The following is a 15,017-nucleotide window of genomic DNA, read 5'->3' as shown; positions in this document are numbered from 1 at the left end:
GCTGCCCAGATCTCTTTCTTGGTGAAGTGTCTGTTCATGTCCTTGCACTCCTCTACTTTGGCTAGGCTCTGTAAAATGCACTTTTCACATAACTTTTATCTTCCCTTTAACTTTGTGAGTTCAGTGAAAATTTTCTCCTTTTACAGTAGATAAAGGCTCATGGTCAAACAGCTGGTGTCAGTAATAGTTGGTCTGTGTCATTCTACTTTCATTTATCCTAGTACAGTTAGAGTGCTGGGAATCATTTTATAATGTTTCACTTTCTCAAGTAAGAAAGATTGTCTGCTGTCTTTTTTCAACCATCCGTTCTTTTTGTACTCACAAAGTTAAATTTTTGATGATTGCTAAATGAATTTTGCTATGTTCCTTTTTTAAAAGTCTATTGTAGTATGTATCAATGAAGATTTGCTCTGTATTTATGGACTTAATGCAGTTGGGTATTTGTAGATGCATAATTTTCAGACAATCACAGTCATCATAAATAAATGGACTGCATTAAGTAAGGAATTAATGTGAGCTCTTTTATTAGTATGTTATCAGGTGGTTCCGATGGTGTGATTGTACTTTATGACCTTGAAAACTCCAGCAGACAACCTTACTACACCTGTAAAGCAGTGTGTTCCGTGGGCAGGTGTGTATTTAAATATGTGATGAATGAATATATTAATAGTTGAGTGGTTTTTAAATCAAATGCAAAATATGAAAATAGTAGTAATATGAATGGCTCAAGCAAATTATTGATACATGGGTAACCTTTGACACTACCTTTAAAAAATTAAGTTCAATTTAGATGTAGTTGTTCTTAACATGTGACTTTGCAACTTTAGTATCAATTTTCAAAGACATTTTAGTTGAAGACTTGACTATGTCCTTTTTGACTTATAGCTACATAGTGCAACTCAGTAAATACTACAGTGTTTAGGATCACTTGTTATAAGATTCATTTGTCAGTCTTTTAGCTAGTAATAAATACAATCTAAGTTGGATTTATCAACTGATATTGTTAAAAAAAATTAAGAGCTAGATGTAATAAATGTTTGGGCAGACCCTCCCTGCCACCCACATACACTACATACATATTCTTGCCTCTCTACTCATCATAAACCATTTTAAAAAATATACCTCAATTTATTCTGATATTTCTGATTATTCTTTACCAGTTTACCAATTTTTTGTTGTTGCTCATAAAAAAACAAGTAGGACATTAGCCAATTCAACATTTTTTACAGTTTCAATTCAGTAACATTAATCATGTTGTGTAGCTATCAGTGTATCAGCTTACCAATCTTTGAAGAATTATTTTTTAAGTTCTAATAAAATGTGTGCTTTGTTGTAGTTTGTTCATGTTGTTGTTGTTAAGTGCCGTTGACTCATAGCCACCCTGTATAGGACTTCTGAGGAATGGCGGGTGACTTTGAACCACTGACCTTACTGTTCATACCAACCTTGTGGGCCAATGCTTATCCTGCACCACCACACCAGGACTCCAGTTTGTTAATAGTGATTATTTCATTCTTTGTTGTCAATTATGTATAGTCTCATATTGAGCCAACCATTGAATTAACAGAGAGAATGAGTGCAAAGAAAATGGTTTCAAGAGGAAGAACTTCCTCACAGTATCAGCAACCACTGTGTATTAAAGCATCTCTCAAAGCACTATGAGCTTAATTCCAAGGACTATTTGCAAGAAGATTGATTGTATCCTGCTCTTGGCACTTCACTTTGGAAATAGAAATTTCACATAACCAGTATCTCTGAGTTTCAGATATTTTTGTCTTGAATTCAAGATAATTGCACTTGCTCTGCTATTTTTTTACAAGGTTTCTGTGAGAACTCAATGAGAATTTATTGTCTTTTAAAGAGCACTTTGAAGACTGCAAAACCACTGTGTAAATGAAGAGTGTTCAAGTTGTTTTTTAAAAAGTAAGTTATAAAGAACCTTATTGTAAAATAAGGTCATGCCTCAAATACTTTGAAACTGGATTTCAAGAGGTTTAGATGACTTACACCCCTGATAAAGAAACAGACATTCTAAATTCTAAAATAGAAAGCCTTTGTATTTTAATTAGCTTAATTTATTTTTATTTAATTGCATCCTGGATAGCATTTTAACATTAAGTTTAAATTGTTAGGTAACAAAACAGTCTTTTCCTATGTTCTATATGCTGTAGAGGAGCTCTGGTGCGGCACTGTAGGATAAGTAAACACTGGACCACAAGGTCAATTTGAATCAAAAGGTCAGAGGTTTAAACTCACCAGCTTCTCCTGGGAAACCCAATACAAGGTCATTATGAGTCAGAACTGACTCCATGGCACTTAACAACAACAACATATGCTATAGAATACTGTTCTGTGGGAAGTAAGCTCTGCTTTATTATGTTGTGTAAATTCTTAGTGTGCCAAGAATTTATTTTATTGACTTTTTTTTCTTGAATTCAAATTCCATTTCTTTAAAGTGTGAGTTCAGATGTGTAGTGGGCAAGTTTATAAAATGAGTTTAAATAGCAGGTAGCTCTGGTAGCGTAGTGGTTACGAATCGGGCTGCGAACCGCGAGGTCATCAGTTCGAAACTACCAGCCGCTCCGCAGGAGAAAGATAAGGCGGTCTGCTCCCGTAAAGATTTACAGCCTTGGAAACCCTGTGTAGGGTCGCTATGGGTCGGAACCGACTCCACGGCACATAACAACAACAACAGCAACAGCAGCAGCTTTACACTCCAAGAGTTTATCATCTGATTTTAAAAAATCATTTCAATAAATATTGTTATTTATGTGCTTTAATTCAGACTATCTCCTGCTGTTTATTCTGGATACATTTACTGCATTTGCTCTTAAACACCAAAAGAGATTCCTTTCCTCGACCACATTTTTTTTCAATGTGAATGAAACACTCTCCCCTGGTCCTGGACATCTAGGGCACAGGCATGAGATCTAGAGTTAGCTACTCGTACCATCCTCCCTGAGTCGTCTGCTTATTGCTAAGGGTAGTACCAGTCTTGAAATTCATATGTCAGAGCTAACGTTTGCGTGCTGTTTTGTAGAAGTCACCCGGATGTTCACAAATACAGTGTGGAGACTGTGCAGTGGTATCCTCATGACACTGGCATGTTCACCTCAAGCTCATTTGATAAAACTCTGAAAATTTGGGATACGAATACATTACAGGTAAGTACATTCGTACATTCAGACCCTTCCACACTGCTCTGTATGGTGGAGAATGTAATCCTAAATCAGGGCGATGAGTGTTTACTATGATGTCATGTATGCTAAATGTCCAAACTAAAGGACGGTTATGGAGGGTTTGTTGTTGTTCAGTTCTGTCAGGCTGATTCCAACTCAGAGCAACCCTACATAGGGTTTCCATGGACTGACAGCTGGGTTTGAGCTACCAACCTTGTGGTTAGCAGTCCAGTGTTTATACTTAGCCTACAGCACCACACCAGGACTCCTAGGGGAGGGCTAGCCTCCTGCAGTTCATACGTTGGCTCTGCTGCTGACTAGCTGTATGATGTTGGGTAGAAGTCTAGACTTCTCTGTGTCTGTTTCCTCATTTGTAAAGGGGGAAGGAGAGGTGAATAATTGTATCTCAGAGATGGTTATGAGGATTACATGAACTGAGAAATGAATTAATAGAAGCTATATTAAAAACTTCTGGTTGACTCTGTAGGACAAGCACTGGACTGCAAACCACAAGGTTCACACCCACCAGAAGCTCCTCAGAAATCCTGTACAGGGTTGCTATAAGTTGGAATCCACTTGACAGCACTTAACAATAATAACATATATTTAAAACTAAGTTTTTCCCATTGATAGGAGATTAATCCAGCTTCCTTCCCCAGATCACTACACCATACTAACTTTAAAATAATAAAGAGAATCGCTATGGATAATGACATAGGTAGTCTACCACTCATCTGTCTGTTTTGTCATAATATGGTGGCTTCTGTGTTGCTGTGATGCTGGAAGCTATGCCACCAGTAATTGTAAATGCCAGCAGGGTCATCATGGTAGAGAGGTTTCAGTTGGTATTACAGACTAAGATAGACTAGGAAGAACGGGACACTGGCTGCCTTATGAATAGTTAAAACGTGATCAAGAACACCAAAATATTGTCAGCAGCAATGGGCTCAAGCATCACAATAATTGTGAGTGTGGCGTAAGACCGGACTTGTTTAATTCTGTTGTGCATAGGGTTGCTATGAGTCAGAGCTGATGCTACGCCACCTAACAACATCAACAGTACAGGTAGTGAGTAGATAATAGGTTACAGTGTTACATGCTTAGCTGCTAACTGACAGGTTGGTGATTTGACTTCCCAATCATTGGTTCCATAGGAAAAAGACCTGTCGATTTGCTTCTGTAAAGATTACAGCCTAAGAAAGCCTATGTTGTTGTTGTTAGGTGCTGTGGAGTCGGTTCCGACCCATAGTGACCCTGTAAAGGGTTTCCGAGGCTGTAAATCTTTACGGGAGCAGAAAGCCTTCTCTTTCTCCCGCATAACAACTGACCTTGCGGCTTGCAACCCAATTCGTAACCACTACACTACCAGAGCTCCTTAAGAAAGCCTATAGGAAAGTGTTAGTCAGTTATATAGGGTTGCTATGAGTCTAAATCAGCCAGCTATAGCTGAACTCAGATAAAATTTGTATTTCTCTGAGCTCTAGTGCCAAATATTCTACCTGTTTTCAGAACATCTCCACTTGAATGTAGTGTCTTCTCAAAGGTAACACCTCCTTTTTATATAAGCATATCTCATTTTATTGTACTTCATTTCATTGTGCTTTCTAGATAGTGCATTTGGTACAGAGTAAAGGTTTGTGGCAACCCTGTGCCGAGCAAGTCTGTTGACGCCATTTGCCAACAGTATGTGTTCATTTCATGTCTCAGTCGCATTTTGGTAATTCTCAACAATATTCCAAACAGCTCATAATATTAAGACATGCCTAATAGACAACAAGGAGTCCTGGTGTGGCGCTGTGCATTAATGCACCAAACTGCAAAGCCAATTGAACTGCAAGGTCGATGGTTCAAGCTCACCAACTGCTTCTTGGAAACCCTATACAGGATCATTATGGGTCGGAACCAACTCAATGGCATGTAACAGCAATAATAACAATAGACAATAAACCCATTACCATAAAGTCAGTTCCGATTCATAGTGACTCTATAGGATACAGTAGAGCTGCTCCATAGGGAAGTAGCCAGCCTCATTGCTCTTCCAGGGAGCAGCTAGTGGGTTCAAACAGCCGACCTTGTGGTTTGCAGCTTAATGCTGAATGCACTTTGCCATTACAACTCCTTTAATAGATTACAGTCTAGTGAATTCATGTGGCTCATGTTGTTACAATATTTGTTTTTATTGTGATGGTTTGGGACTTAAACCATGTTATCTCCAAGGTACTTTGTATTTCTCTTTTCTATTTCTCTCACCATCACTACATGTCTTTGTTGTTATTGTTTTTAAGTGCTGTTGAGTCAGTTCCAATCCATAGCAACCCTGTATAGGGTTTCCAAGGAGTGGATGGTGAGCTTGAGCCGCCCACCTTGCTGTTCAAACAACTTTGCAGTCCAGAGCATTAACCTGCAGCACCAAACCAGGACTCCCACTACATGTCTTGTTGTTGTTAAGTGCCATTGAGTCAGTTCCGACTCATAGTGACCCTGTATAGTGTTTCCAAGGAGCAGCTGGTGAGATTGACCTACCGACTTTGCAGTTCAAATGGCTTTGCAGTCTGGCCCATTAACCCACAGCGCCACACCAGGACTCCACTACATGTCTAGACTACATGGCTGTTGTTAAGTGCCGTCGAGTTGGTTCCGACCCATAGTGACCCTGTACAGGGTTTCCGAGGGTGTAAATCTTTACGGGAGTAGAAAGCCTCATCTTTCTCCCGCGGAGTGGCTGGTAGTTTCGAACCGCTGACCTTAAGGATGGCTAGACTACTATTAAAAACTTCTGAGTAATTTTCCTGCCTCACTTTGCTTCTAACATTTTTCCAGCAAGTTCTACCTCAGAATGAATCTTACAATAAAAGTTTCATTATATCTTTCCTTTTCTCAGCTCCCTTAGTGATTCTCATTATCTAAACTCAGCCTGGCATTCTAAGTTCTTCATAATCTCACACCATACTGTTTCAGCTTTAGCTTCTCTTTTCCACCAGTGATTTGCTGCAGTTAAACCATTCTGCCTTCTAATCACATCTTCACTACATTGTATTTCCAACCTCAACTGCCTTTCCCTATGCAACTTTTCCTTTCTTAAAAGGTTACACTCCTTTTTGAAATTATGTTGAACCAAAAATCAGGACACAAGAGTTCTAGTCCCATTCTGTTGCTTATTAAAAGTGCTACTGTGCATACATCACTGAATTTGTTAGCAAAGGTCTCTTCTGCTATGCAATTAGAAGTCAGACTAGATGATTTCTAAGCTTCCCTCTAGTTCTTTAGTATAATCAGAGATGTCAGCTTCTGGATTTGTAATTATTATAATTTGTTTTTATTTTTATAGCCCGTTTTCTGTATTCTCATTTCAACACATATGCTATTCTATAATATAGTTTTCATATGTCTGTCCTTTCTATCTTAGGGGGGAGATAGACTTATCACTTTAGATTTACTTTTATGATGTTTATTTGATTTAAATATATATCATTGAAAAATGGGACTGAAATATGTATATTATTAGGAATTAAAATAAAGAGGTCATGAACATCTTTTTCTGACTCTAATGAAGTAACTTGTAATTAAACCTACACCTTCACTGAGAAAAACTGGACAAAGTATTTAAAACATTTGAGGGTTCTGGAAAGTTGCGAAGATAGCAAGGACTTGAGAAATCAGATCCTAAAAGAGAAGGAAAGTTCAAAGAAATGAATTCAACTGTCCACTTTTAGGTATAGCTCCAAAAGAAATGAAAATATATGTCTACACAAACACTTGTACATGCATATTCATACTGCAGTTATTCTTAATAGCCAAAAATAGAGACAACCAAAATGTCCATCTGCTGATAAATGAATAAATGAAAAGTTGTATATATAATGAAATAGAGTCCTTATATATAATGAAATGGAGTCCTTATATGGTGCTGTGGGTTAATGCACTGGACTGAAAAGTTGGTTTGAACTGAATGGTCGGTGATTCAAGCTCACTAGCCATTCCTAAGAAACCCTATACAGGGTCATTCATTATAAGTCGGAACTGACAACAATATAATGAAATATTTTTCAGAAATAAAAGGAAATGAAATACTGATCTGTGCTATAACATGGATAAACTGTGATCACATAGAATTCCATCTATATAAAATTCTCAGGATAGGCAAATCTATAGAGACAGAAATTTGAGTAGTGATGGACTAGCTGTATGGTAATGCACTGAACTATTAGCTGCGAGGTCAGTAGTTCATACCTACCAGCCACTACAAGGGAGAAAGATGAAGCTTTCTGCTCCTGTAAAGATTTACAGCCTCAGTAGGCCACTACAGGGTCGCTACATGTCAAAATTGAGTCTATAGCAGTGAGTTTTAGAGCTCAGAAGGTTAGGAGAAAATAGAGGCTGGACATAAGGGGTTTATTTTATGAATGATTAAAATAGTCTAGAACTGACTGTGCTGATGTTCTAACAACTCTATGAGTATATTAAAAATCATTGGATTGTGTACTTTATGTGAGGGACTTGTATGGTCTGTGAATTATATTTCACCAACTTAATTTTTGAAAATCATATGTTCTAGTCTGGAAAATTGAGTGGATTATATTATTTTCTAAAATAGGGAAAGACTGGCAGGAGAGAATTATAAGTTAAATATTAGCACCATAAAGTTTAGGAGACTTACAGGAAATGGAAATGAAGAGATCCAGAAATTGAGCTGTACATATCTGAAACTCAGAAGTGAGGTCTATACTGAAAATATTTGTGAGACATTAGCCTGCCAAAGAATGCCTAAATAGAGGAAAATCCTGAGGAAGACCAATATTAATAGGAAAGAAAATGAATAAAATAAAAGAGATGAAAAGGAAAGCCAGGAGTATGTGATATAAAGAAGGCCAGTGGAAGAGATTGCTTTAAGGAAGATGGGGTAGTTAGCTATGTTGAGTGCAACTAAGAGATGAGGTAAGATAGAAGGTGGTCAGTCATATTGGAAGAATGGGCTTTGCTTATATCTTGTTTGGGGAATGCTGTTAATTAAGATGAAAGAGATGTGACCATTTTTAGTGCCTATAAGAATGAACCCACAGGAGGGATACACACCAGATGAGGAGATACTCCATAGGGTAAGATTGCTGGTAATGATAAAGGGGAAATGAGCACAAGCAGCAAGATTAAATATAAGGAGGGATCATTTGTCTATGATCACAGGAGTGAGAAAGGATAAATAAAAGCAAATAGGTTTGTGAGGCCCTTGGTATAGATCCACCAGATTTTAGCTGCTAAAAGTCATGATGGAAGGATAATAGTAAATGATGTCGCAGGAGAATGGTTGATACATTAGACCTTGAAATGCAAGCTGGAGAGGAACTGATAAGGATGAAGGAGTTTATTCAGATATCTCGAGAGTGCTTGGTATGGTTGTGGTGGGGAGCTGAAAATGATATATTGTAGCCATGAAGCCCATACCAAACCCACTGTATTTGTATTGATGGACTATAAAGTGGAAATCTTTCAACAACCTAATGCAGCACTGGAGGCACTCACTGATCTATGCTGAGAAATTTTGAAGACAGCTACCTGGCCTACTGATTGGAAGAGATCCATATTTATGCCCAATACAAAGAGAGGTGACCAAACAGAATGCAGAAACCATCAGACAATATCATGAATATCACGTGCAAATAAAGGTTTGCTAAAGATAGTTTAAAAACGGTTGCAACAGTACATTGACAGGGAACACCCCCCAGAAGTTCAAGCTGGTTTCAAACAAGGACATGGAATGAGGAGATATAGTTGATGGCATCTAGTGTATCTTGGCTGAAAGCAGAGAATACCAGAAAGATGCATGCCTGTGTTTTACTGGCTTCCAAAAGGCTTTCAACTGTGTGTATCATGACAAATTATGGATAGCACTGGGAAGAATGCATATTCCAGAACACTTAACTGTGCTCATTAGGAGCCTGTACATACACCAAGAAGTAATCTTCAAACAGACATAGAACACTGAATGGTTTAAAATCAGGAAAGTTGTGGGCCAGGGTTGTTTCTTTCACCATAATTATTCAATCTAAATGCTGAGCACCTAATCTGAGAAGCTGAATAATATGAAGAAGAACATGGCATCAGGATTGGAGGAAGACTTCAACAGCCTGCAATATGCAAATGATGCTACCTTGCTTGCTAAAAGTGAAGACAACTTAAAATGCTTACCGATAAAGATCAAAAAACACAGCCTTCAGTATGGGTTACAACTTATTGTAAAGAAAACAAAAATCCCAGCACTGGACCAGTAAATAACATCCATATAAATGGAGAGAAGATTGAAGTTGTCAAAGACTTCATTTTCTTGTATCAACTATCAACACCTATGGAAGCAGCAGTCAAGAAATCAAATGACATATTGCTTTAGGCAAATCAGCTGTACAAGACCTCTTTGAAGTTTTCAAGAGCAAAGATGTCAGTTTGACGACTAAGACTAAGGTGCATCTGACTTGAGCCATGGCATTTTCAGACAATGACTAAGGAAGAACGTAGAATTCATGCATATGAGTTATGGTGTTGGTGGAGACTACTGAAAGTACCATGGACTGTCAGAAGAACATAAAGTTCAGCCAGAATGCTCTTTGTCTCTCATACTTTGTACATGTTATTAGCAGTGACCAGTCCCTGAAGAAGAACATCATACTTGGTAAAGTAGAGTATCAGTGAAAAAGAGTAGGACTCCCTATCTACTGCCCCCTCTCCACCCAACAAAATGGATCGTCACAGTGTCAGCAGCAATGGTCTCAAGCATAGCAATGATTATGAGGATGGTGCAGACCAGGCCAATGTTTCTGTTATGCATAGGGTCTCTGTGAGTCAGAGCCAGCTTGGTGGTACCCAGCAACAACAAACCCACTGTCATCTAGTCGATTCTGACTCCTAGCAACCCTATAGGACAGGATAGAAATGCCCCTTTTGGTTTCCGAGACTAAATCTTTATAGGAATAGATAATGTCATCTTCTCCTGCAGAGCAAAGAGTAGGTTCGAATTGCTCACCTTGTAGTTAGCAGCCCAATGTGCAATTCACTCCACCATCAGAGCCCTTTTTTGTGGGCATAGCTTATAGATATATGTGATGTCAATGGAGGAATAGTTCTACGTTGAGATGGTGTTTAGGACGTAGTCACTAAGGTTGCGTAGTACCGGGCAGAATGCCCACTAGATCATCCATGTAGATGCTGAAGTCACCCAGAGTGAAAGCAGTACCTTGAGTAAAGTGGGGACATGGTGTCATTTCTGAAATTCATTAGGAGGAAAACTTTTTCTCACAAAAGGGGAAAAAAGAATGTCAAAAACAAAGGACTTAAAATTAGGGTTTTGGAAGGAATCATTACATTTTTATGTCTAAATCAAATTGCTAACACTCAGTTTTTAAAACTTGCTAGCAATGAGTAAAATTAAATTTAAGTTTTTATTTTGAATTGAGTGATAGTTTACATGAGAGAGCATCAGTTTTACACTCATCATTTCATTGCAATGATTACAATCTCCACACATCATCATTCAACACTATCTGCTTCTATTCCCTCTGGGTTTTTTCAGGGACGTAGGGGGTAGGATTGTACATAAAAATACTCAGTAATATATAATTATTTAAACAACCAAAGGGCACATTCTGCAAGCCTGCCTCCTGGCCACCAGCACCCAGTCCCTCTCTTTCCATGAGTCTAGAGCCCTCAGCTGCTCTCTCTCTCCATGTCCCCATCTCTGCCTCCATCACTGGTGTCGCTGCTGCTTTTCTGGATAGGGTCCCAAATTCCGCTCATGCTCTTCCCCCTTGATGGTCCTAGGGTCCTCTGTTTCTGAACTGCAAAATTAACTACTCCCTCCTTTTTGTTACAAAACTTCTACCTTTACAATTTTGACAGTTGCAATTAGTCATGATAACAATTATAAACTGTTGAATCATAAGAATCTTATCCCCATAAAATGTTCCTTTTGTAATTATAATTAGAACTCATACTTTTAAAATGTCTTTTGATTATCAGACTGCGGATGTGTTTCATTTTGAGGAAACAGTTTATAGTCATCATATGTCTCCAGTTGCCACCAAGCACTGTTTAGTAGCAGGTTTGTATATGTATTCTTTTGTCTATTAGCATATTGAAATTTTTCTTCCTTTTTGTATCTACTTACTTTTGACATAGACATTTTAACCAATGTGAATATCACTATTCTTTAAAAGAAAAATAAGAAGAAGAACGAAAACTTAAATATGTCACTACTATTTGTATTCAGTTCAACAAATATTGTTCTAGTCAGGTACTATGCTAGTGGCCAGGTGTCAAAGTTTAAGAATGTATATTTCTATCCCTTAAAGAGTTTACTTGTTAACCATGGAAGTTTCATTGATGCCAAAAATGTGATAACTCTTTAATTGAAGATAACAGAACAAGGAAATTATTGTCTCTCTTTAAGATTATATAAGTCACCTTAGTACAGAGGTACCTGAAATACTAATTTTCATGTATGGGGATGAAAGAGATCCTTTTCTGTTATCGTGTCAGATCTCTGTAATTCCATTGCTTCTGTGGTACTGTGCCAGTCTCTTCACCACTGGACACCATTGAGCTGCTTCATCAAGACAAACTGGACACTTATTTATTATGATGTTTTAATACTGATAGGAAGTATATCATTTACATGGAAAAACTAAGCTATTACAGTTAAATTATTTGTTATAATAAAATGGTACAGAACTATTCAAATCCATTGTACCATTTTAAATTTCCTGATTTTAATCCTGTACCATAGCTCCTTAAGGAACCTGTATGAAGAGTGCAGGGGACCTTCCTGTATTATCTTGGCAAGGCCTGTGAATCTATAACTACTTCAAAATAAAAAGGTAAAAAACAATGCGGTTGTAGAGTTGTTTTACTACTAAAGTATAGCTATTGTTGAATTTTTTTTTTTGCTAATTTAAATTTTTTTTTAATTTTTGTAACATAGTTTTTACATTTCTATAAGGATACAATAAAAATTTCATTGTTACAGTATTAGTCTCTTATTTCTCTTAGATGATGATTTGTAATAAAATTATCTCTTTAAATTTTTTTTTGTTTTTACAGTTGGTACTAGAGGGCCCAAAGTACAACTCTGTGACTTGAAGTCTGGATCCTGTTCCCACATTCTTCAGGGTATTTTTAAATTTGAAACAATAAACATTCAATAAAAAGAAACATTACTAACAATGTATTCTTTGTAAGTGGCATGACTGATGTATTTTGTGCTGGTTGTTTAAAAGTCAACAGGGAAATAAAGATCCTTCTGTGCATTATTCTTATAAAACTGAACTATTGAGGAGACATTTATATGAACAATGGCCATCGGGATATGGAAAATTGATGGGCTTACTCAAAACCTACTTATTGCTACATTTACAAAAAACTACTAATGAAACTTTCCCAATACACTTGTGTCTCCTGAGCATTGTTAAATGTTCTTCTGGCTAATAATTAAACATTATTCATAATATTTAGGTACTGCTTTTCCTAAAAAATATTTTAGAAAAAAATGTTGAAATAATACTTTATTTGGAAAGCTGTATCCATTTAAATTATTTTTACTACAATTTTGTTAGTATTAGATCATCTAACTCCAAACAATGAGAAGATGGAATATAAATTCATAATCATTTTTATTCATCTCTAAGACAAACATAAGTGTATTAAGAGAAGTTGGTAGGAGAGAGAGCATTCTTAAATATCATAATGAATTGCTATTAATATAAATGAGACAAATAAAACTGTCTGGTTTGAATAGTTCAGGTAAGCAAAAATTGAGTCACTGTGTGAATATATGTCCTGTGCTTTTTCAGAAAAAATATTATATAAATGCGCTTTTGCAGTGATGAATTAAAATTTTTCTTGTCTGTTAAGACTTTCTGAGAAATTGAAAAGCAATTTTATTCTTTAGAATTTTTATTTTGTATGGTTTGTTAAAGTGACTGTTAAAGAGGGAAATAGTTGATGGTGAATTCTGTCAGTTATTGATAGATTTACTTGCATAGACTATTTTTAAAAACTCACTTGCTTTAATTGTTCTAAGGCAAAACTTATTCTTATATTAATCAAATATACTTCATGCTCCATAAATTTCACCTTAATATTTAAACAGACTGTTATAAAAAGGAAATCTGGTGGTACAGTGGATAAAGCATTTAGCTGCTAACTAAAAGATCTTTAGTTCAAACTAAGTAGCTGCTCCACTGACCAAAGAACATGGCAGTTAGCTTCCAGAAAGGTTTACGGCCTTGAAATTCTGCTCTGTCCTGTAAGATCACCATAGTTGGAATCAACTCAACAGCAATGGGTTCAGTTTGGTTTTGATTATAAATGATTTTTAAAACATTAATGATGATCATATCAGTTACTTCACTTTTAATATTTAATCTGTGCTTTTTTCAAAATCATATAAATATTACTACTTTATCTTTTGTTTTTGTTTTTTCACATATTTTGCAAGACTTTTAATACAGCTGTATTTTATAGGTCACAGACAAGAAATACTGGCAGTTTCTTGGTCACCACGTTATGAATTTATCTTGGCAACTGCAAGGTAAAATGCACTTTATTTGATTCTGAAGTTGGTATAAGTAATTTATGATACCCATTTTGAAATGACAACATTTATTTAGATCTAGTTTTGCATGTTTTGTTATTAATTGTTGTTAACATTTGTTGAGTAGGTTCCAACTCCACGACCCCATATTGGGTTTCCTAGGAGTGGCTAGTGAGTTTGAACCACCGACCTTGCGTACTCCTAGTTCTTCAAAATTATTAAATACAGATACAGATTGTAATTCATGTCATCAGAAGAGATAATCTACCTCAAACTTGACCCTGACTATTCTTGATGAAGATTGTCTCCCTTTTAAACAGAGAGACTAGAACAAGGGAATCTATATAAATGCAAATATACTAACCACCAGCAAAATAACTCTGTCATTTTTGTATAATATTATGTATTGTTGTGTTGTTGCAAGTGCCATCAAATCAGTTCCAACTCATAGCGACCCTGTATAGGGTTTCCGTAGAGCAGCTGGTGAGTGTGAACCACTGACTTTGCTGGGTTCAAACAGAACTTGCAGTCCAGTGCATTACAGGTTCTGTTTTGTGTTGTTAAATGCTGTCAAGTCAGATTTTGTTGTTTGTCGGGGGTCCTATGTCGGGGTCCCGCCTCAACAAAAGGAGTGCCTCGACGAAGCGTGGGGTTTTAACGTGAGTGGGAGATCTGGTAGGCGAAAGAAATAGATTAGACACAAAGAAGACAGACACACATGTTTGATGCAAGCTGTCAGGCAAGCTAGCACAGCATAGCATAGCCTAGCGTAGCAAGACTAGCTTTGCCTCAGTCTTTTATTCGTTTTCAGATCAGGGAAATCAAGGCAGAGGAGGTACAAGTTTAATGTGATTAATTATCTGAAGAGGGTACAAAGTGATTTCACAGAATCTCATGCGTCATTCAGATCTTAGAAAATTATCTTGTGCTCAGAAAATGATCCTGTGCTCAATTCTTAGCCAACCATTCTTCCTGAGTTAAAGGTGCAGGCAAGCAATTATTGGTTTAAACTTTAACTTCATGGGCTCCAGTGGCCCAGGGCAGCGACTTGTGATACCCAAAGCACATGATTTGTTTGTTACAAAGAACTACAAGTAAATTTTAAGAAAAGTTAGCTAAAAAGAGCCAAGTTAAGTGTTCATTCTAATTCCTTCTGCGTATGTTATGCATGAAAGGTACATGGTTTCATTTGTGAACAAAATTATAAGCAGTTAATCGAAACCTAATCTTCTCTATATGACTTTTATACTTTCAGGGAAGTC

General features: G+C 36.8%; 1 protein-coding gene across 1 annotated transcript in view; it reads left to right on the top strand.

Moving 5' to 3' along the window:
* The window catches only part of ERCC8 (excision repair cross-complementing rodent repair deficiency, complementation group 8), a 97,885-nt gene that overhangs the window by 35,492 nt on the left and 47,376 nt on the right, over positions 1-15,017 (top strand). The window contains exons 3-8 of the mRNA XM_006876137.1: positions 530-631; positions 3,041-3,164; positions 11,184-11,265; positions 12,264-12,332; positions 13,686-13,752; positions 14,567-14,624. Of these exons, the coding sequence (XP_006876199.1) occupies positions 530-631; positions 3,041-3,164; positions 11,184-11,265; positions 12,264-12,332; positions 13,686-13,752; positions 14,567-14,624 (502 nt within the window). The remainder of the gene's footprint in view (positions 1-529; positions 632-3,040; positions 3,165-11,183; positions 11,266-12,263; positions 12,333-13,685; positions 13,753-14,566; positions 14,625-15,017) is intronic.

The sequence above is a fragment of the Chrysochloris asiatica genome, unplaced genomic scaffold, assembly GCF_000296735.1.
Source record: "Chrysochloris asiatica unplaced genomic scaffold, ChrAsi1.0 scaffold00355, whole genome shotgun sequence".
NCBI lineage: Eukaryota > Metazoa > Chordata > Mammalia > Afrosoricida > Chrysochloridae > Chrysochloris > Chrysochloris asiatica.
The sequence above is the reverse complement of the archived record's forward strand: the minus strand, read 5'-3'. Positions and strand labels throughout refer to the sequence as shown.